The 20,839-nt window shown below is 42.9% G+C and overlaps 2 protein-coding genes across 4 annotated transcripts in view; both read left to right on the plus strand.

The window, feature by feature from the left end:
* The window catches only part of BCAS3 (BCAS3 microtubule associated cell migration factor), a 214,736-nt gene extending 211,545 nt beyond the window's left edge, over positions 1–3,191 (plus strand). The window contains exons 24-25 of the transcript XR_015057037.1: positions 2,003–2,093; positions 3,055–3,191. The gene's annotated coding sequence lies outside the window, so the exon portion shown is untranslated. The remainder of the gene's footprint in view (positions 1–2,002; positions 2,094–3,054) is intronic.
* A 210-nt stretch (positions 3,192–3,401) lies between these two features.
* The window catches only part of TBX2 (T-box transcription factor 2), a 52,212-nt gene continuing 34,774 nt past the window's right edge, over positions 3,402–20,839 (plus strand). For 2 of the 3 annotated variants that reach the window (XM_085876807.1, XM_085876808.1), the window contains exon 1: positions 3,402–3,710. In XM_085876807.1, coding sequence (XP_085732933.1) covers positions 3,403–3,710 — 308 coding nt within the window. In that variant the 5' untranslated portion in view covers position 3,402. Of the gene's footprint in view, positions 3,711–12,202; positions 13,976–20,839 lie in introns of those variants that run through there. The other variant, XM_085876809.1, reaches the window with a different exon arrangement.

Raw genomic sequence — 20,839 nt, forward strand, 5'->3', positions numbered from 1 at the left:
GGTCCCCGAATCGGTGGTGATGTGTTTTCCTCATGCTTGCTTGGTCCTCAAATCGGTGGTGACTTATTTTCCTCATGCTTGCTTGGTCCTCAAATCGGTGGTCACTTGTTTTCCTTAAGCTTGCTTGGTCCTCAAATCGGTGGTCACTTGTTTTCCTCATGCTTGCTTGGTCCTCAAATCGGTGGTCACTTGTTTTCCTAAAGCTTGCTTGGTTCTCGAATCGGTGGTCACTTCTTTTCCTCACGCTCGCTTGGTCCTCAAATCGGTGGTCACTTGTTTTCCTCAAGCTTGCTTGGTCCTCGAATCGGTGGTCATGTGTTTTCCTCACACTCGCTTGGTCCTCAAATCGGTGGTCATGTGTTTTCCTCACACTTGCTTGGTCCTCAAATCGGTGGTCACTTGTTTTCCTCACAATTGCTTGGTCCTCAAATCGGTGGTCATGTGTTTTCCTCACGCTTGCTTGGTCCTCGAATCGGTCATGTATTTTCCTCACGCTTGCGTGGTTCTCGAATCGGTGGTCATGTGTGTTCCTCACGCTTGCTTGGTCCTCGAATCAGTGGTCATGTGTTTTCCTCACACTCGCTTGGTCCTCGAATCGGTGGTCATGTGTTTTCCTCACACTCACTTGGTCCTCAAATCGGTGGTCATGTGTTTTCCTCACACTTGCTTGGTCCTCAAATCGGTGGTCACTTGTTTTCCTCACAATTGCTTGGTCCTCAAATCGGTGGTCATGTGTTTTCCTCACGCTTGCTTGGTCCTCGAATCGGTCATGTATTTTCCTCACGCTTGCGTGGTTCTCGAATCGGTGGTCATGTGTGTTCCTCACGCTTGCGTGGTTCTCGAATCGGTGGTCATGTGTTTTCCTCACGCTTGCTTGGTCCTTGAATCGGTGGTCACGTGTTTTCCTCATGCTTACTTGGTTCTCGAATCTGTGGTCATGTATTTTCCTCATGCTTGCTTGGTCCTCGAATCTGTGATCACTTTTATTCCTCACGCTTGCTTGGTCCTTGAATCGGTGGTCACGTGTTTTCCTCATGCTTACTTGGTTCTCGAATCTGTGGTCATGTATTTTCCTCACGCTTGCTTGGTCCTCGAATCTGTGGTCACGTTTATTCCTCACGCTTGCTTGGTCCTCGAATCAGTGGTCACATGTGTTCCTCATGCTTACTTGGTTCTCGAATCGGTGGTCATGTATTTTCCTCACACGTGCGTGGTTCTCTAATCGGTGGTCACGTACATTCTTCACCATTGCTCGGTCCTTGAATTGGTGGTCACGTGTTTTCCTCACGCTTGCTTGCTCCTTGAATCGGTGGTCACGTGTTTGCCTCATGCTTGCTTGGTCCTTCAATCGGTGGTTATGTATTTTCCTCACGCTTGCTTGGTCCTTGAATCGGTGGTAACGTGTTTTCCTCACGCTTGCTTGGTCCTCGAATCGGTGGTCATGTATTGTGCTCACGCTTGTGTGGTTCTCAAATCGGTGGTCATGTGTGTTCCTCACACTTACTTGATCCTTGAATCGGTGGTCACGTGTTTTCCTCACGCTTACTTGGTTCTCGAATCGGTAGTCACGTGTGTTCCTCATGTTTGCTTGGTTCTCGAATCGGTAGTCACGTGTGTTCCTCATGTTTGCTTGGTTCTCGAATCAGTGGTCACGTGTGTTCCTCATACTTGCTTGGTTCTAGATTCGGTGGTCACGTGTTTTCCTCATGTTTGCTGGGTTCTCGAATCGGTGGTCACGTGTGTTCCTCATGTTTGCCTTGTTCTCGAATCGGTGGTCATGTGTTTTCCTCACGCTTGCTTGGTTCTCTAATCGGTCACGTGTGTTCCTCATGTTTGCTGGGTTCTCGAATCGATGGTCATGTGTGTTCCTCACATGGCTGCTGTCCTGGTGATGTGCCTAGTGGATGTGATTGATAGTACATGTCACACAGCTACTGCTGCACATGTACAGACGACTCGCAGATGTCCATCATTTGGTAAATATTATCCGTGTTTTTGGAAGGCACGGAAGTCCATCAGGAGAGTCGTTGGATGTTGACGTGAGTCCAAGTGCAGCGAATGAGTGAAGGCCCCATGATGTCCTGTCCTGCACGGTAAGAACCACATCGTTCATGTCCATGATGTGTAATTATTTCTGTGCTCATTTTTTTTTCACTCTAAATTCTTCACCATGAGCTCAAAACTCCTCTCGGACCATTTTGTTTGCAAGGTTCAGGGTTCATTTCCACTGACACTTCCCATTAGGAACCACTTTGTGTTTGTGTGAACTGGTTTCTCGCAGCATGGATCTTTTAAACAAGGTGTAAATGTATTTACCTGATGGGGGGGGGGGGGTTCGGGGGGAGAGAGTGTGACACAAGGTGTAAATGTACATACCTGGTGGGGGGAGAGAGTGTGACACAAGGTGTAAATGTACATACCTGGTGGGGGAGAGAGTGTGACACAAGGTGTAAATGTAATTACCTGGTGGGGAGAGTGTGACACAAGGTGCAAATGTAATTACCTGGTGGGGAGAGTGTGACACAAGGTGGAAATGTAATTACCTGGTGGGGAGAGTGCAGCACAAGGTGCAAATGTAATTACCTGATTGGGGAGAGTGTGACACAAGGTGTAAATGTGTTTACCTGGTGGGGATAGTGCAGCACAAGATGTAAATGTAATTACCTGATTGGGGAGAGTGTGACACAAGGTGTAAATATGTTTACCTGGTGGGGATAGTGCAGCACAAGATGTAAATGTAATTACCTGATTGGGGAGAGTGTGACACAAGGTGTAAATATGTTTACCTGGTGGGGATAGTGCAGCACAAGATGTAAATGTAATTACCTGATTGGGGAGAGTGTGACACAAGGTGTAAATGTGTTTACCTGGTGGGGATAGTGCAGCACAAGATGTAAATGTAATTACCTGTTTGGGGAGAACGTGGTCCAAGGTGTAAATGTTGTCACCTGGTGTTGAGTGATGAAGAGGTGAGTCACGTGTTGCTTTGAAGCGTTGAGAGAAAGATGCAAAATGGTCCGAGCTCACACCGCCCCCTTCCCTTCCTCACCACAGCTGTTCCCCACTGAATGGGGGAGGGAGGAACGGGGTCGCTGCACCCCCATCGGCCTCCCCGATGCATCTCTTATAACATTACCTCGCGGTACACGCGAGGCGGGTCTGGAACATGCTCATCGTGGCTAATGTGGTCTGCTAGGCCTGGGCGGGCTGGGGTGCGTTCAGCCAGGACGAACGGCAACACCAGTCCGGGTCGGATTAGTCCCTTGTTGCGGAACCTCTGATGGACCAACGGGAGAACTTTCATTGAAAAAAGTCTTAATGGCTCGACGTGAGAACTAAATGAGTGACTTGGAATTGTGACTGGAACCAGGAGTTTGTGACTCGGGGGTCCATCCATCATCCATGGCCTTTAGGCCATTCCCTTCTCGCTGCCCGTCAGACCTGCCGGGCCTTGGCTCGTGGCCACCCTTGTTTCCTGGACTTGGTGGCCGTGGTTCTGGCCTGGCGTTGGCTGTGGGAAAGCCGAGACCCTCGGAGTCACCCGGACACCCCGAAGCGCTCCCGCTGCTATTTCCTGCGGGCCCAACGCGGTCGCTTAAGGGGCGTCATGGGGGCATCGAGGAAGAGCCTCGGGTGTGCCTTGAGGGCAGAGACCTGTGGGAGCAGTTCCATCTACTGGGTACGGAGATGGTCATCACAAAGTCCGGAAGGTTCGCCAACATTTTTCTTGATTCTGTCTCGCACCTTATCAATCCCCTTCGTCCTTCTTTTTTCATTTTCCTCCCTTTTCATTTTCTTTTTAACAATCATCTCAAGCACTTCAATGTACTTTATTGTGAATCACAAGGATGTTGGTAGACAATGGATAAATCCAGGTAGTAATGGGGATTTTCACCTGGGATATCTGATTATCACAAACCATCTTCAGATGGACATTATCTCATAAACATTCCGTTCCTAGTCCACGTTACCGACTCTTTAACACACAGTAATGAACATCTCATAACCAGTCCGTTACTAGTCCACGTTACCAACTCTTTAACACACAGTAATGAACATCTCATAACCAGTCCGTTACTCGTCCACGTTACCGACTCTTTAACTCACAGTAATGAACATCTCATAAACATTCCGTTCCTAGTCCACGTTACCGATTCTTTAACACACAGTAATGAACATCTCATAACCAGTCCGTTACTCGTCCACGTTACCGACTCTTTAACACACAGTAATGAACATCTCATAACCAGTCCATTAATAGTCCACGTTACCGACTCTTTAACACACAGTAATGAACATCTCATAACCAGTCCGTTACACACATTAATGAACATCTCATAACCAGTCCGTTACGAGTCCACGTTACCGACTCTTTAACACACAGTAATGAACATCTCATAACCAGTCCATTGCGAGTCCACGTTACCGACTCTTTAACACACAGTAATGAACATCTCATAACCAGTCCGTTACACACAGTAATGAACATCTCATAACCAGTCCGTTACTAGTCCACGTTACCGACTCTTAAACACACAGTAATGAACATCTCATAACCAGTCCATTACGAATCCACGTTACCGACTCTTTAACACACAGTAATGAACATCTCATAACCAGTCCGTTACGAGTCCACGTTACCGACTCTTTAACACACAGTAATGAACATCTCATAACCAGTCCATTACGAGTCCACGTTACCGACTCTTTAACACACAGTAATGAACATCTCATAACCAGTCCGTTACACACAGTAATGAACATCTCAAAACCAGTCCGTTACTAGTCCACGTTACCGACTCTTTAACACACAGTAATGAACATCTCATAACCAGTCCGTTACACACAGTAATGAACATCTCATAACCAGTCCGTTACACACAGTAATGAACATCTCATAACCAGTCCATTACGCGTCCACGTTACCGACTCTTTAACACACAGTTATGAATATCTCATAACCAGTCCATTACGAATCCACATTACCGACTCTTTAACACACAGTAATGAATATCTCATAACCAGTCCGTTACTAGTCCACGTTACCGACTCTTTAACACACAGTAATGAACATCTCATAACCAGTCCGTTACTAGTCCACGTTACTGACTCTTTAACACACAGTAATGAACATCTCATAACCAGTCTGTTACACACAGTAATGAACATCTCATAACCAGTCCATTACGCGTCCACGTTACCGACTCTTTAACACACAGTAATGAATATCTCATAACCAGTCCATTACTAGTCCACGTTACCGACTCTTTAACACACAGTAATGAATATCTCATAACCAGTCCATTACTAGTCCACGTTACAGACTCTTTAACACACAGTAATGGACATTTCATTGCCAGTACTTTACGAGCCATGTTACCATCCTTTACTCGCTGTTTTATCGACTCTTTACACAAAGTAATTGATTCAATCTCATCACCAGGTTGTGAATCACAAGGACGTTGGTAGACAATGGATAAATCCATGTAGTAATGGGGATTTTAACCTGGGATATCTGAGTATCACAAGCCATCTGTTCAGATGGACATCTCATAACCAGTCAATTACTCATCTCGTCCATGTCCTCGAATAACATAGTGATGGACACAACCTCACATCACTTTACTCTTTAACATTACTAGCCATTTTTACAGCACGGCAACATCGCACTGTTATATAATTGGCTATTCTGTCCTGTGTCTTCTGTCACGTCTTCTGTCACACTTATGGCCTCGTACGTCCCTTTAATCTGAGGGCTATAAATATAAATTTGTCCAACGTCGCAACTCTTCCCATCGTGCATGCTCATTCACCGTGTCTACATTTTAATTTTATAACTGCAAAATTGTTTCATCATTCTTAACCTCGACTTTTACTGCCCCAAGCCACGCGATATCGAAGTATTTGCTTCTTGTTTCGACTGTTTAGCACAAGGTAATTGATTCGATCTCATAACCAGTCCTTTATTAGTCTGTGTTATGGACTCTTTAACACAAGGTAATTAATTTGTCTATCTCGGAACCAGTCCTTCCTTCATTAGTCGTGTTACTGACTCTTTAACACAAAGTAATTAATTTGACCTCACAACTTGTCCTTTACAAGTGCGTGTTACTGAATCATTAACACACAGTAATGAACATATCATAACCAGTCCGTCACCAGCTGTGATACCGATTCTTTCACACAAGGTAATGCACATGATCTCACCTAACTAGTCCTTTAATAGCCGTGTTACCGACTCATTAGCAGAAGGTAATGAACACAATCTCACATTACCAGTCCTTTATTAGTCCATGTTACCGACTCTTTAACACAAGGTAATTAACTTGATCTATCTTGTAACCAGTCCTTCATTCATTAGCTGTGTTACTGACTCTTTAACACAAGGTAATTAATTTGATCTCATAACCATGCCTTCACTTTCCATGTTACCGAGTATTAAAAGTTTCTAACACAAGGCAACCCAGATAGTACACCGACGTTGGGCTAATGTTGCCAGTGGATCGGCAAAGGGTGGAATGGTCACAAGCGGATTTTCAATGTTAGTAATATGGTGTAAAAGCCATACCACATTGCACCAACTTTGGCCCGACGGACGAAATTATGTTCCCCAATGTCAGTGTGCTATCTCGGATTGTACATTTCAGAATATGTCCTTTACTAGTCCGTTTTACCGACTCTAACACAGAGTAATGAACATGATCTCACCTAACTAGTCCTTTTATAGCCGTGTTACCGACTCATTAACATAAGGTAATGGACACGATCTCACATAAACAGTCCTTTTGTAGCCATGTTAATGTCTCTTTAACATAAGGTAATGGACACGATCTCACATAACCAGTGCTTTACGAGCCATGTTACCGACTCTTTAACATGAGGTAATGGACATGATCTCACATAACCAGTGCTATACTTGCCGTGTTACCGACCCTTTCACATAAGGTAATGGACACGATCTCACATAACCATTGCTTTTCTTGCCGTGTTACCCACTCTTTAACATTAGGTAATGGACACAACCTCACACAACCAGTGCTTTACTTGCCGTGTTACCGACTCTTTAACATAAGGTAATGGACACAACCTCACATAACCAGTGCTTTACTTGCCATGTTACCCACTCTTTAACATAAGGTAATGGACACAACCTCACATAACCAGTGCTTTACTTGCCGTGTTACAGACTTTACCATAAGGTAATGGACACAACCAGTGCTTTACTTGCCGTGTTACCGACTCTTTAACATAAGGTAATGGACACGATCTCACATAACCAGTGCTTTTCTTGCCGTGTTACCGACTCTTTAACATTAGGTAATGGACACGATCTCACATAACCAGTGCTTTTCTTTCCGTGTTACCGACTCTTTAACATAAGGTAATGGACACGATCTCACATAACCAGTGCTTTTCTTGCCGTGTTACCGACTCTTTAACATAAGGTAATGGACACGATCTCACATAACCAGTGCTTTTCTTGCCGTGTTACCGACTCTTTAACATAAGGTAATGGACACGATCTCACATAACCAGTGCTTTTCTTGCCGTGTTACCCACTCTTTAACATAAGGTAATGGACACAACCTCACATAACCAGTGCTTTACTTGCCGTGTTACTGACTCTTTAACATAATGTAATGAACACGATTTCACATAACCAGTGCTTTACTTGCCGTGTTACCCACTCTTTAACATTATGTAAAAAACACAACCTCACATCACCAGTGCTTTATCACATCAATGAATCAATGATCATCATCACATCAATGAACATGATCTCACATTACCACTCCTTTATTAACCATGTTACGTACTCTTTAACATTAGGTAATGGACCCGATCTCACATAACCAGTACTTAACTAGCCATGTTACCGACTCTTTAACATAAGGCAATAAACACGATCTCACATTACCAGTCCTTTATGAGCCGTGTAACAGACTCTTTAACATAAGGTAATGAATACGATCTCACATAACCAGTGCTTTACCAACGATGTTACCGACTCTTTAACATAAGGTAATGAACATGATCTTACATAACCAGTGCTTTACTTGCCGTGTTACCGACTCTTTAACATAAGGTAATGGACACAATCTCACATAACCAGTCCTTTACTTGCCGTGTTACCGACTCCTTAACTTTAGGTAATGAACATGATCTCACATTACCACTCCTTTGTTAACCGTGTTACCTACTCTTTAACATTAGGTAATGGACACGATCTCACATAACCAGTACTTAACTAGCCATGTTACCGACTCTAACATAAGGCAATAAACACGATCTCACATTACCAGTCCTTTATTAGCCGTGTAACAGACTCTTTAACATAAGGTAATGAATACGATCTCACATAACCAGTGCTTTACCAACGATGTTACCGACTCTTTAACATAAGGTAATGGACATGATCTTACATAACCAGTGCTTTACTTGCCGTGTTACCGACTCTTTAACATAAGGTAATGGACACAATCTCACATAACCAGTCCTTTATTAGCTATGTTGCCAACTCTTCAACACAAGGTAATGGGCACGTATCTCACCGCACCAGTCCTTTTCTGGCCGTGTTACCGACTCTTTCACATAAGGTAATGGACACAATCTCACATAACCAGTGCTTACTCGCAGTGTTTCCGAATCTTTAACTTTAGGATACTTTAACTTGCATTGGTTTTATTTTCTGAGTTCATGAGTTGGGGTTTGTGAAAACTCTTAGTAAATGTATTAATTAACATTTTATATTTAATGACAACTTGAACGTTACACCGTTACCCTCGGCTTCATTACCATGACTCAGTGTTCACTTATCTCTCTATCGGGTGTCACGAACTTCGTTATTAAACAGCATTGTAAACGAGGTGTAAAGTTTCCACTAATTGTTAAATAATTAAATGGGATGTATTATTAAAAGGGAATTATTTATTTTTAGAGGATAGAGGTTTATCTACTTTAAATGGATGAGGTGTGTGTGCGTGGGTGCGTGCGTGCGCGTGCGTGCGTGCGTGCGCGCGTGTGTTTGTGTGTGTCGTTGGTTGTTTTCGCCATGAGATGGAACGAAGCCCTCCCAGGACTCGAAGTCCTTACCTCCATTTCACCTCCACTCCCCTTCCACTTCAGAGTTTTTTTTTCAGAAATGCCAATTAATCACTTCGCATACCTTGTTGTGCCGTTGTGTGTAAAGTTGTTCTGATAGTTTTCTGCATCCCGAAAGCAGGTGACGAGTACTTTCTGTTTCTTTCTTGTTGAACCTACACTCAACCATCTGGCTCAGTCCCACCATCATTTTAAATCCATTGGTGTGGTCTCCTTGGTCTGGATCTTGGGCATTTATTATTATTCGTTCTCCATCCCAGTTGAGCTGACCTTTTCATAGCCATTCCAATGAGCCTTCTTTGTCGATCTCAACTCAGTTGAATTATATTTTACTTGCAAATACTAAGAGTGGGGCAGTCGAGACAGAGGGGTGAGGAAGATTGAGGAGGCAAAGGGGGAAAGAGAAAGAGGAGGGTGGGGGAGTGAGAAGGGAGGGACAGTGAGGATGGGGTGGAGGAAGGGAAGGCAGCGTGAGGTGAGAGGACGGGAAGGCAGACGTGCGGTGGAGCATTAATTACGATTCGCAGTGCCTCATCAAAATTATTCTGCAGAGAATAACTGTGAAGATGGAAACAAAATAATGTTTAAAATCCATTTTCTACCGGAGACGAACACCGCTCGGACATGTCCGGAGATAAATACCATCCGGAAACAAGCACTGCAAGGATACATCCAGAGATAAACGACATCCGGAGACAAACACCACCTGAACATGTCTGGAGACAAACAAACACTGCGCGGACAGGTCCGGACACCAGCAAACACCTCTCCGGCAGTTCCGGGGAACAGCAAACCTCGTTCGTTCGATGTCGGTATTCTTTGGTGATTGTTTTATCATTTGTTTGTGACATATTTGTTGGCCCCTGTTCTACTCCGAGGAATTTATATGATGCTTCGTTTTCTATCTGCTGTATTGTTGTTTCAAGGTCTGTTTTTGTTGGTTTACCTCCTACAAATGTGCACTTGGCACACTTATCTCGTCCAAATTCCATTTGAATGTCCTCAGAGAACTGTTTTACTTGTTTTTTCATCATTCGGTGTGAAGACCTTTCAATCATCCATGTATAGTAGGCGTGTCACCTTCCCTGTATCTTTGGATGTTCTTCAAGTGGTTGTTTGGCAGTATCCGTGTCCTTGTTTGTTGAGGTTACTCAGTGGGTCCAAAGCCAGACAAAACAAGAGGGGAGGGGGGGGGGAATACTGTCTCCCTGGACGATCCCACGCCGTGTCTTCACATCTGGTATTTTGGTATTTCCTTCTGAGTGCTGTAATATCAATGTGGTTTTCCAGAGCTCCATTGCTTTCTCAACAGTTTGATTATTTGGGGATTGATTTTATATATTTGCACGCATTTTATCATCCATGAATGTGGGACACTGTCGAAAGCTTCCTTATAGTCTATCCAGTTGGTGGACAATTTGGTTCTTCGCATTTTGCAATTTTCAAGTACGGCTTTCTTCAGGAGTAGGTGGTCAAGTTGTTCCATAACAACCTCTTTTACATCCATTTTGTTCTGCCTCCAAAGCTCCTTGTTGTTTTAGGTGTTGGTACATCATTTCTGTGATGATTTTTGTTTAAAATTTGTTTGTTGTTGGTCGGCATGTTATTAGTGGGGCAGATAACAGCAATTTTTGAGAGGAATCGTGCAAATGATGATGCAAGCATCAAATTTGGCACATTTGTTCTCCAGGGGATTCTAATCAAATCTGCCTGATTGGCCATTTGAAAATCCAAATTTTGAAAAATTTGGATTTTCAAATGGCCAATTAGGCAGATTTGATCAGAAAGCCCTGCAGAACAGAAATGACAAATTTGATGCTTGTATCATAATTTGCACGATTTTTCTACTATCTACTACACTATATTGAGGAAGTTGGGTTTCTTCTGATTTGGGGATGAGAAATGCGTTTCCTTCTGCAAGTCACTCATCCATTGCCGTTTCCTCCTGGATCAGTTCATTGAATGTCCTGGTGGAGTAATTGTGGAGAGCATCAAGTTGTTTTCGCCAGAAGTTTGGAATTCCATCTGGCCCTGGGCTTTTAAAGTTTGGCATTTTTGTGAAGGTGTTTTCTAATTTTTTGTTCATCAATAATCACTGGGGGTGTTTCCTCGAGATGTTGCTTCTTCTTTTCCAAGTCTGGGATCCATTCTGCTTCCTAGTTATGTTCCCTTCAATCTTCAAAAATTCCTTTCCAGAATTTTCTCGCTTTTCTTTTTTGGTGGAGTTGACACATTCTGCTTTTGTTTCCCTAATTTATGGTAAAATCTCCTCGGGTTACTCTCAAACATGTGGTTTTGTTTTCTCCTGTTGTTTGCCTCCTCATAGTTATTTTTTTTTAATCTTCCTTGCTATAACTTATATTTTGAGTTTGTTTTCAGCACCCAAACACACGACATCTTTGTCTTCGATTTTCTGTTTGTTTTTAGCCGCGTCTCGCGTAGCGAACGCTGGCTCTAAGAGAGCTCCGCGTTGTTCTTCTTCTTCATCTTCTGGTGAAGACAAAACCTTTAGGACGCAGCTGTTTATATACAGGATCCGCATCTCCTTAAATACTAAACAACTGTACACATCCTCACATTGAGGGTTCCTTTTGAGAGCGTCTATCATTAACTTTACATATATTTGGACATTTGCTTTAAAGTTTCGAAAAGTTCACGTTACTATTTAAAGATTATTCCATTTAATGTGTTGTAATTTCGTAAATACACGATTTTCTCGTCATGAACAGGAGCCTCCATGACAGGTCTCGCTATTGGCTCCATCAAGGCACGTGACGAAATATCGGAAGTTGTTGTTATTGTTATCAAAATGCTGATGTTTTGACTTTCTGTAATGAATTTTTAGCCGCGTTGCGAACGTTGGCTCTAAGAGAGCTCCGTGTTGTTCTTCTTCTTGTTGTTCTTCTTCTGGTGAAGACAAAAGCTTTAGGATGCGGCTCTTGGACACATTTGTCCTTGTTTATTCTTTGGATTCTCTTTTTCAGTTTTAGCCTTTTGTTTCCTTTCCTGAACGGTTGTATCTGGCCTGCTTCCTTCGTCAGTTGCTCTCTTCGTGTCTCTAATCTCTGTTCCCGTGGTGCGATTTGGCTTCTATTTGTAGGGCCTGTTTTTTTTCCTCTTCTGGTGTTGTTTGCCCGTTAGTTTTTTTTTATGAATAATGCTGCTGCAAAACACACGATATTGATTTCCTTCAAGGTGGATGATTTTGAAATCATTTTTCCAATTGAATGGTTGGTCCGTCTCACTAAGATTTTTGTCTGTTTGTTGTTTTCTGTGCGATTGGAGTTTTGGACTCTCATATATTTGTTTTATTTCTTCTATTTTGTTGGCCAACTATTCTTCCAACCTACACTGCTCTTCATCATCTTCAGCCTCCTCCTCTCCCTCATTCTGCTGCTCTCTCTTGTCTTTATGCCCATCATCATCCACATTTTCCACTCTTTTCCCCTTTATCTGTGTCTGAGTCACCTGTTCCTTGTCTCTCTGTCATGGGGACACCCTCGTTCTCGTCTTTCGCCACACTCTTTCTTTGCTGCCTTTGGACAGTCTCTACCCTGGGGTTTGGGTCCCTGTCTCATTAAACAGCCAAAACTTCCTCTCGTACCATCTCGGCCAAATCCCTGCCATCCCTTTCTTCACCCTCAAATGAGCACTTAACTCCCCTCACCCTAATCTCTTGCCACTTGTTGCCTTGCCCAAGATGTGATCTCTTCCATTCTATTTTTTATCTCGATATCTTTAAATTGTGGAAAAAAAAAATTAAATTTTTTTTTGTGGAGCTTTCTGATGTGGAGTGTGAAACACCAAAATGATCGCCATGATCTCCTGAGTTGATGAGGCTCATTAACTCCAAATAGTCGGGTGGGAGGAAGGGGGAATCACCACCGGAAGAGGGAAAAATTTTAATACAACTTTTCTGGACCAGTTATTTGTGTAGATTACAAATATGAAAGGTGGTCAGCCAGGTTCGGCGGTTTTTCCGAGATATTGCGGGTCAAATGTCAACAGGGGTCAAATTTAGCCAATTATGAGTTTTTACTATAAAACTGATTCTGAAAGCTAAAATACTCTGTATTTATGGCTCGTTTATACTTTCAAGTGTCTAATCTTTATCAAAACAGAAAATCAAATCATTTTAGGGCTGACCTTAACTCAAAGTTTCAAAGGTCAACAAATAACAACTCGTGAAAAAACAGATAAAATGCCTAAAACTGGTCGATGTTGCTGAAAATTGTGATCAATGTTTCATCTAAGCTAAAATAGAGGAACGGGCACCCCTGTCCATTTTCCCACCCATGTGTCATTGTGGGGTCTCCCAGGGGCACCTCCTTGCCCCCAGAACGTTTTCAAAAATATTGATTTTTTTAAAATTGCAAACAATTTCAAACTGGTAAAATTGCCTGAAGTCTGTGTAAAAAACGCCAAAACTGAAAATAATAAATTGATGAAAATGACAATGAATAATTTCCATCTTTTGTAGCCAGTGGCGTATATAGTATGAAACTAATGAAGCTAAAGCTTTAGGGCCCCCAATCCCGGAGAGGCCCCTGAAGCAACTTTTTACTATCATCGGCTGTTACTATGCCGATGTTGTACAGGCTTAAAGCCAATATCTTATTCTACTTTTCGATAATATGCCGCCAATTTTCTCTCACCTTTCCACGACAACAACGTGTTTTTTTGTTATCAAATTACAAGGCGCTGCAGTAATTTATCGGAAAGTTATGTAACTTTAAATATATTGTTACTAATATATTTTTTCTCTTGTCACCCCCGGAACAAAATTCCTTTTTTGCACGGTTCAACTGAAACTGTAATGTGAGACCTTGCGACATTTATTTTGAAGTGAAGATCGGCGCCAGCTGCAATTTAGGTAAAGTTTTTCTTGTAAATTATTGCATGCTTTTTTAATCCAATATCAAGAGTTCCATGGAGAAGCTTTCAAGACAAACTGAAGAAGACAACAGTAAAATCTGCAGCAGGAAAGACCAAAGATGTAACAGTACAGAGAGATATCCTTGGATTACTGGCAGCAAAGTCATGTAAAGAAAACATGTCCATCGATTTGGATAAAGCATTGAAGTATCCTTTAGCAACGGTACCTCTACCTCTTGCGACAGCAGATGGCAGTTGTCAGACAACACCAAAAAGTAAGATGATGGAAGCTGCACTCACATCACTGAATTTACCGATCACAGCCTATGATGTCCCAGAAAATGCAGTTTACGTGATTGATCTTATTGTGTATTTACGTTCGTTGGTGAATGTTCCAGATACGTTTTGGTTGTTAGCCAGGAGAATTATGGCTGACATACCCACACGTTACAAAGTGGTATATTTCACGTGTGACACATACAATGCACATTCCATAAAACAGGCTGAACAAACTGCAAGAGGGCAGTTCAGATGAGTACATTCTGCGCACACCTGATATCAGAATTCCGGCTGCATTTGGACAGTTTATGTGCAATGGTGGGAACAAAGAGAGAATGATGGAGCTGATTGAACAGGTTCTATCTGAAGTGGAAAGTCTCATTGGAGACCGAGTTGTGTACTATGCAAGGGGGAATCTCTACATGAAGATAACGTCACACTGCTCAGAGGAAATACCAGCCCTGGCTACTGACCACATTGAGGCTGATACAAAGATCTGCTACCTCACCCAACACGCACTAGATGAAAACTCTGGTGGTCCCACGGTCTGTGTAGTGCGTTCAAGTTCTGGGGATACAGACATTCCAATCATTTTACTGGCCAACGAACGTGAAAATTTAAAGATCATCATAGATCATGGGAGTGGCAAAGGTCGGCGATTCCTTGATCTGGGTCATTGTCAACTCGCTGAACTCCAGAAACGTGCATTGCTTGGTATCCACGCCTTTTCGGGAAATGACTATGTTTCTTCATTTTTCCGAAAAGGGAAGAAAACTTGGTGGACACTGATAAAAGATGATGAAAATATGCAGAAAGTATTCGCAGAACCAGGTAACGAGCAACAACTTTCCAGCGTAGTGTTTGATGGACTTCAAATATGTACTTGTGCAATCTACAATCAAAGGAGATGCAAACGTATTAATGAAGCCAGATGTACAATTTTTTGGAATCGATTTCGTGACGGCAAGGTAGCTGATCTGTGTGCATTACCCCCATGTGAGTCAGCACTGGCATTACATTCAGCTCGAAGGAACAATGTAGCCAGGATGTGGCATCTGGCTCACAGACCCCAGCAATTCTTGGACACTCCAGTAAACCATGGGTCGACTGAAGATTTATCAATCCATTGGGTTGATATACCATATCCTGTGGATGTTGTGGAACTTCTGTGTAATATTTCTGATGAAGATAGTGAAGACGAGTTATCAGACTACAGTGAAGACAGTGATTGTGATGAAATGTCCGATTAACATCTATTTTTGGTGATTGTATCCAGTGACGTAGGTATACTACTTCCACTGTCTTTAGCTAGATTTCTTAAATGTAATAACTGTTGATTCATCTGACTGTACCTGATTGAAACATGTTTTAGGGATATTACATACTAAAGCATCTTAATGTTTCATCTAGAATCTATGAGGAGCAGGGGCAGTTCAGACAAAAGGGCATTTATGCATTAAGAAAAAGATTTTCAGATATTTTAAAGAAAAATGTGATATTTTTTAAGGCAATGTCTGAATAAAAATCAATAGACAATGCATGAATTTTTATTGCTATAGTGGTTAGAAACTACATATGATAATCAAATTTAAATAGAAAAAAAATTAAATAAAAAAAAACTTTTGGGGGCAAGTGGGTGCCCTTGTGGCACGCTACAACGGTGGGGCAGAAAGAACGGACGTAGGACGGCCCGCACCTCTAGTTTAGCTTAGATGAAACATTAGATGATTACTATTTTGAGCAACCAAGTTATCTCGGTGTCAGCATCGTATCAGTTTTTATTTGTTGGTTGTTATTTGTTGACCTTTGACCTTTGAGTTAAGGTCACCCATAAAAAGATGTGAGTTGAGTTTTTTTTTATAAAGATAAGACACTTGAAAGCATAAACGAGTCATAAAAACACTGCATTTTAGCTTTCAGAATCAGTTTTATAGTAAAAACTCATAATTGGCTAAATTTGACCCCGGTTGACATTTGACCCGCAATATCTCGGAAACGCCCATAACCTGGCTGATCGCCTTTCATATAAGTCATCTACACAAAAAAACTGATCTTGAAAAGTTGGATGAAAATTTGTCCCTCTTCCAGTGGTGATTCTCCCCCTCCTACCACCTGTCTAAAAGAATCTGGAAGAATTCCCATGTTTTAAATGCACGCCATGTTAAGGCTTATATATCATCTTAATAGGTCCTTCCACAGCATGGTATTCTAATTATGAAATAGAATAGTTGATGTTCACAGAATACTTACCCCGCCCGGTCTCGAGAAGGACTTGGTGCAAACCAACTCTTCTGGTGGCAAATTTGTTCGTAAAAAAAACATTAAATTTAAATGAAATGGAAGACCAAATAATGCATTGATCATCCGAAAGGACCCAAACAAGCAAAAAGCAAAGATGAAGTCATCACGAAGTACCTGGATAGGATTCGGGTGTCAGCTGACATCCAGGCGCAGCCAAGTGAGCTTCATTCAAAAAACAAAAAAGAACGCAGGTTCAAAAAGTAAATAATTCTGCCTGCCAGACCATCTGCCCGATCAGGTGGAAATATAAAATATATTGCACATCACGACGAGATCATAGTTTTGAAGTTTCACATCGATTGATGCAGCGGTTAGAGAGAGAGAGAGAGAGAGAGAGAGAGAGAGAGAGAGAGAGAGAGAGAGAGAGAGAGAGAGAGAGAGAGAGAGAGAGAGAGAGAGAGAGAGAGAGAGAGAGAGAGAGAGAGAGAGAGAGAGAGAGAGAGAGAGAGAGAGAGAGAGAGAGAGAGAGAGAGAGAGAGAGAGAGAGAGAGAGAGAGAGAGAGAGAGAGAGAGAGAGAGAGAGAGAGAGAGAGAGAGAGAGAGAGAGAGAGAGAGAGAGAGAGAGAGAGAGAGAGAGAGAGAGATATATAGATATATATATATATATATATATATATTTTCCTTCAATTCAATATGGCTGCCAAACCATGTGACCTATTAACTATTCATGAACACCCTGATATCCCCATGGCTTAAGGAACATGTTGGTGAAGTTTCCCCTCAACCTGTCCAACCATTCTGACGATGGTTTGAGTATAAATCCAATATGGCTGCCAAACCATGTGATCTATGATGTCATAGGTGGGTAACTTTTTGTCTCATGGATAGGTGGTCATACCTTTAAAGTTTCTCTTCGATCTGTTCAGCCATTTCGGAGAAGATTCTTTTTGAAGGTTTTTTTTTTTGTTAAATATGGATGCCGAACCACATGACCGATGACGTCAATTTTTTTTTTCTGTTCAATTTATTCCAAGATTACCCTCAAAAACTTTCCTACTGATCGGATGTAGCGTTCTACATTTCCAATTATGATGTCATGATGAAGGCACCAATGAGATATGTTCAAGATATATATAAAATGATACATATATAAAAATGATATATATAAAACCTTATTCATATACACCAATGATATATATCATAAAAACACCAATGACATATATAAAAAGAATCACTTATTCCTCATGTGGAGTACTTGACATGCGCCAAGTTTAAATTTTTTCCATGGACCAGTTTCAGAGATAGAGGTCCAACGTTTCTCCTTTATTCCAAAAAGGCTGTCACACCATGTGACCTATGACGTCATAATTATCATTACCACATTCTGCATGAGTTGTGGCACCTATGATGAAAATTTTGTGTCAATCTGACGAGCGGTTTCAGAGAAAAGGGAATAACAAAATGCAGACATGCACGTACGTTCTACATACGCACGAACAGGACTGATCGCTTAACTCCACTTTTTGCATCGCGAACGCGAGCTAATAACAAAAATAATGATGACAGTGTAACAAAGCATATTTTAATTTCTAATAATAATATTAACAAGAACAATAATAGTTGTATAATCTGGCAATAATAATAATGAATGCATAATCTTTGCCCTGACCCAAACACATCTGGGATTGGTGAAAGGCAAGCTCAGGCTCAAGCAGTACAGCAGGCGGGCTGAAAAGAACAATTGAAATTTGGTCCATCGAACCAACGGGCCCACGAGTAATACAAATCAATCAACGTTTCAAACGTGCTCGCTCTCGTCCAGTAGAATGGTGTTTCCGTGCCGGTCCAGCTCACTATTCTAGTGGAATAGTGTTTCTGTGCCGGTCCAGCTCACTCTATTGTCGTGGAATGGTGTTTCCGTGCCAGTCCAGCTCATTCTATTCTCGTGGAATGGTGTTCCCGTGCCGGTCCAGCTCACTCTATTCTAGTGGAATGGTGTTTCCGTGCCGGTCCAGCTCATTCTATTCTTGTGGAATGGTGTTCCCGTGCCGGTCCAGCTCACTCTATTCTCGTGGAATGGTGTTCCCGTTCCGGTCCAGCTCACTCGATTCTCGTGGAATGGTGTTTCCGTGCCAGTCCAGCTCACTCTATTCGAGTGGAATGGTGTTCCCGTGCCGGTCCAGCTCACTCTATTCTAGTGGAATGGTGTTTCCGTGCCGGTCCAGCTCACTCTATTTGAGTGGAATGATGTTTCCGTGCCAGTCCAGCTCACTCTATTGCCATGGAATGGTGTTTCCGTGGCGGTCCAGCTCACTCTATTTGAGTGGAATGGTGTTTCCGTGCTGGTCCAGCTCACTCTATTCGAGTGGAATAGTGTTTCCGTGCCGGTCCAGCTCACGCTACTGTCGTGGAATAGCGTTTCCGTGCCGGTAATGTGCTCTCTATTGTAGTGGAATGGTGTTTCCATGCCAGTCCTGTGCTCACTCTATTCTCGTGGAATGGTGTTTCCGTGCCGGTCCTGTGCTCACTCTATTCTCGTGAAATGGTGTTTCCATGCCAGTCCTGTGCTCACTCTATTCTCGTGGAATGGTGTTTCCGTGCCAGTCCAGCTCACTCTATTCGAGTGGAATGGTGTTCCCGTGCCGGTCCAGCTCACTCTATTCTAGTGGAATGGTGTTTCCGTGCCGGTCCAGCTCACTCTATTGTCGTGGAATGGCGTTTCCGTGCCAGTCCAGCTCACTCTATTTGAGTGGAATGATGTTTCCGTGCCAGTCCAGCTCACTCTATTGCCATGGAATGGTGTTTCCGTGCCGGTCCAGCTCACTCTATTTGAGTGGAATGGTGTTTCCGTGCTGGTCCAGCTCACTCTATTCGAGTGGAATAGTGTTTCCGTGCCGGTCCAGCTCACGCTACTGTCGTGGAATAGCGTTTCCGTGCCGGTAATGTGCTCTCTATTGTAGTGGAATGGTGTTTCCATGCCAGTCCTGTGCTCACTCTATTCTCGTGGAATGGTGTTTCCGTGCCGGTCCTGTGCTCACTCTATTCTCGTGGAATGGTGTTTCCATGCCAGTCCTGTGCTCACTCTATTCCCGTGGAATGGTGTTTCCGTGCCGGTCCTGTGCTCACTCTATTCTCGTGGAATGGTGTTTCCGTGCCGGTCCTGTGCTCACTCTATTCTCGTGAAATGGTGTTTCCGTGCCGGTTCTGTGCTCACTCTATTCTCGTGGAATGGTGTTTCCGAGCCGGTCCTGTGCTCACTCTATTCTCGTGGAATGGTGTTTCCGAGCCGGTCCTGTGCTCACTCTATTCTCGTGGAATGGTGTTTCCGAGCCGGTCCTGTGCTCACTCTATTCTCGTGGAATGGTGTTTCCATGCCAGTCCTGTGCTCACTCTATTCTCGTGAAATGGTGTTTCCATGCCGGTCTTTTGCTCACTCTGGTCTGGTGGAGTGGTGTTTCGGTGCCGGTCCAGACCGCATTTTCTATTCAAATGTGGAAACAAACCAACATAAACAAGATTCAACGCATTGGTACACTCGCCATTAGTGTTGGAAATTTTGGCAAATGTTCCCAGGACAATGAGCTTCTCTTTTCAAAACAAATGATGTGGCGTGATGTTGCATCACCGAGAATAAGAAAATTAGGCAACATGACAGGAGGGCTCATCAATGAATCCTCAGAATGAAAGGAGTTGAACCAGCAACGGCTGGATGTGATGAACCCCCCAGTGAGAGTCTTGCTCCGGTACATCAACGACCTACCTGCACATTGACGACGGACCTGCACATCAATGACGTACTTGCACGAGACCTGCACATCGACGACGTACTTGCACGAGACCTGCACATCGACGACCGACCTTCACATTGACGACCTACCTGCACATCGATGACCTACCTGAACGAGACCTGCACATCGACGACGTACCTGAATGAGATCTGCACATGGACGACGTACCTGCACATGGACGACGTCCCTGCACGAGACCTGTTTTTGATCATCGATCAAACTTGACATCACATCGGGCGATAGTCCTTCATTTAGCTGACGATGACCTGTTTTTAAATTAGTTTAGGGATATTTTAATCAAGCTTGATGATTACCGTGATGAGAAATGTTCCTGCCAAGGAAGGTAGAGGTCCTCCATAGGTTTTCCACAAACACATAAAAACGTTGAGGGATAAACGTAACTTCTCGTTTGCTCGAAATGAATTTCTCATTAAATGTGCCATGGTATTCCAAGTTAACCAAAGATCATCAGAGGTCGGTGTATGACAGCCTATTTTAGAGTTGCATAAGATACCAGATTATAGAGAGGACAGTGTTCTGAGCTCGGTCACTCG

Source organism: Eptatretus burgeri, chromosome 4 (genome assembly GCF_056783735.1).
Source record: "Eptatretus burgeri isolate ZD-2024b chromosome 4, Ebu_testis_v1, whole genome shotgun sequence".
Lineage (NCBI taxonomy): Eukaryota > Metazoa > Chordata > Myxini > Myxiniformes > Myxinidae > Eptatretus > Eptatretus burgeri.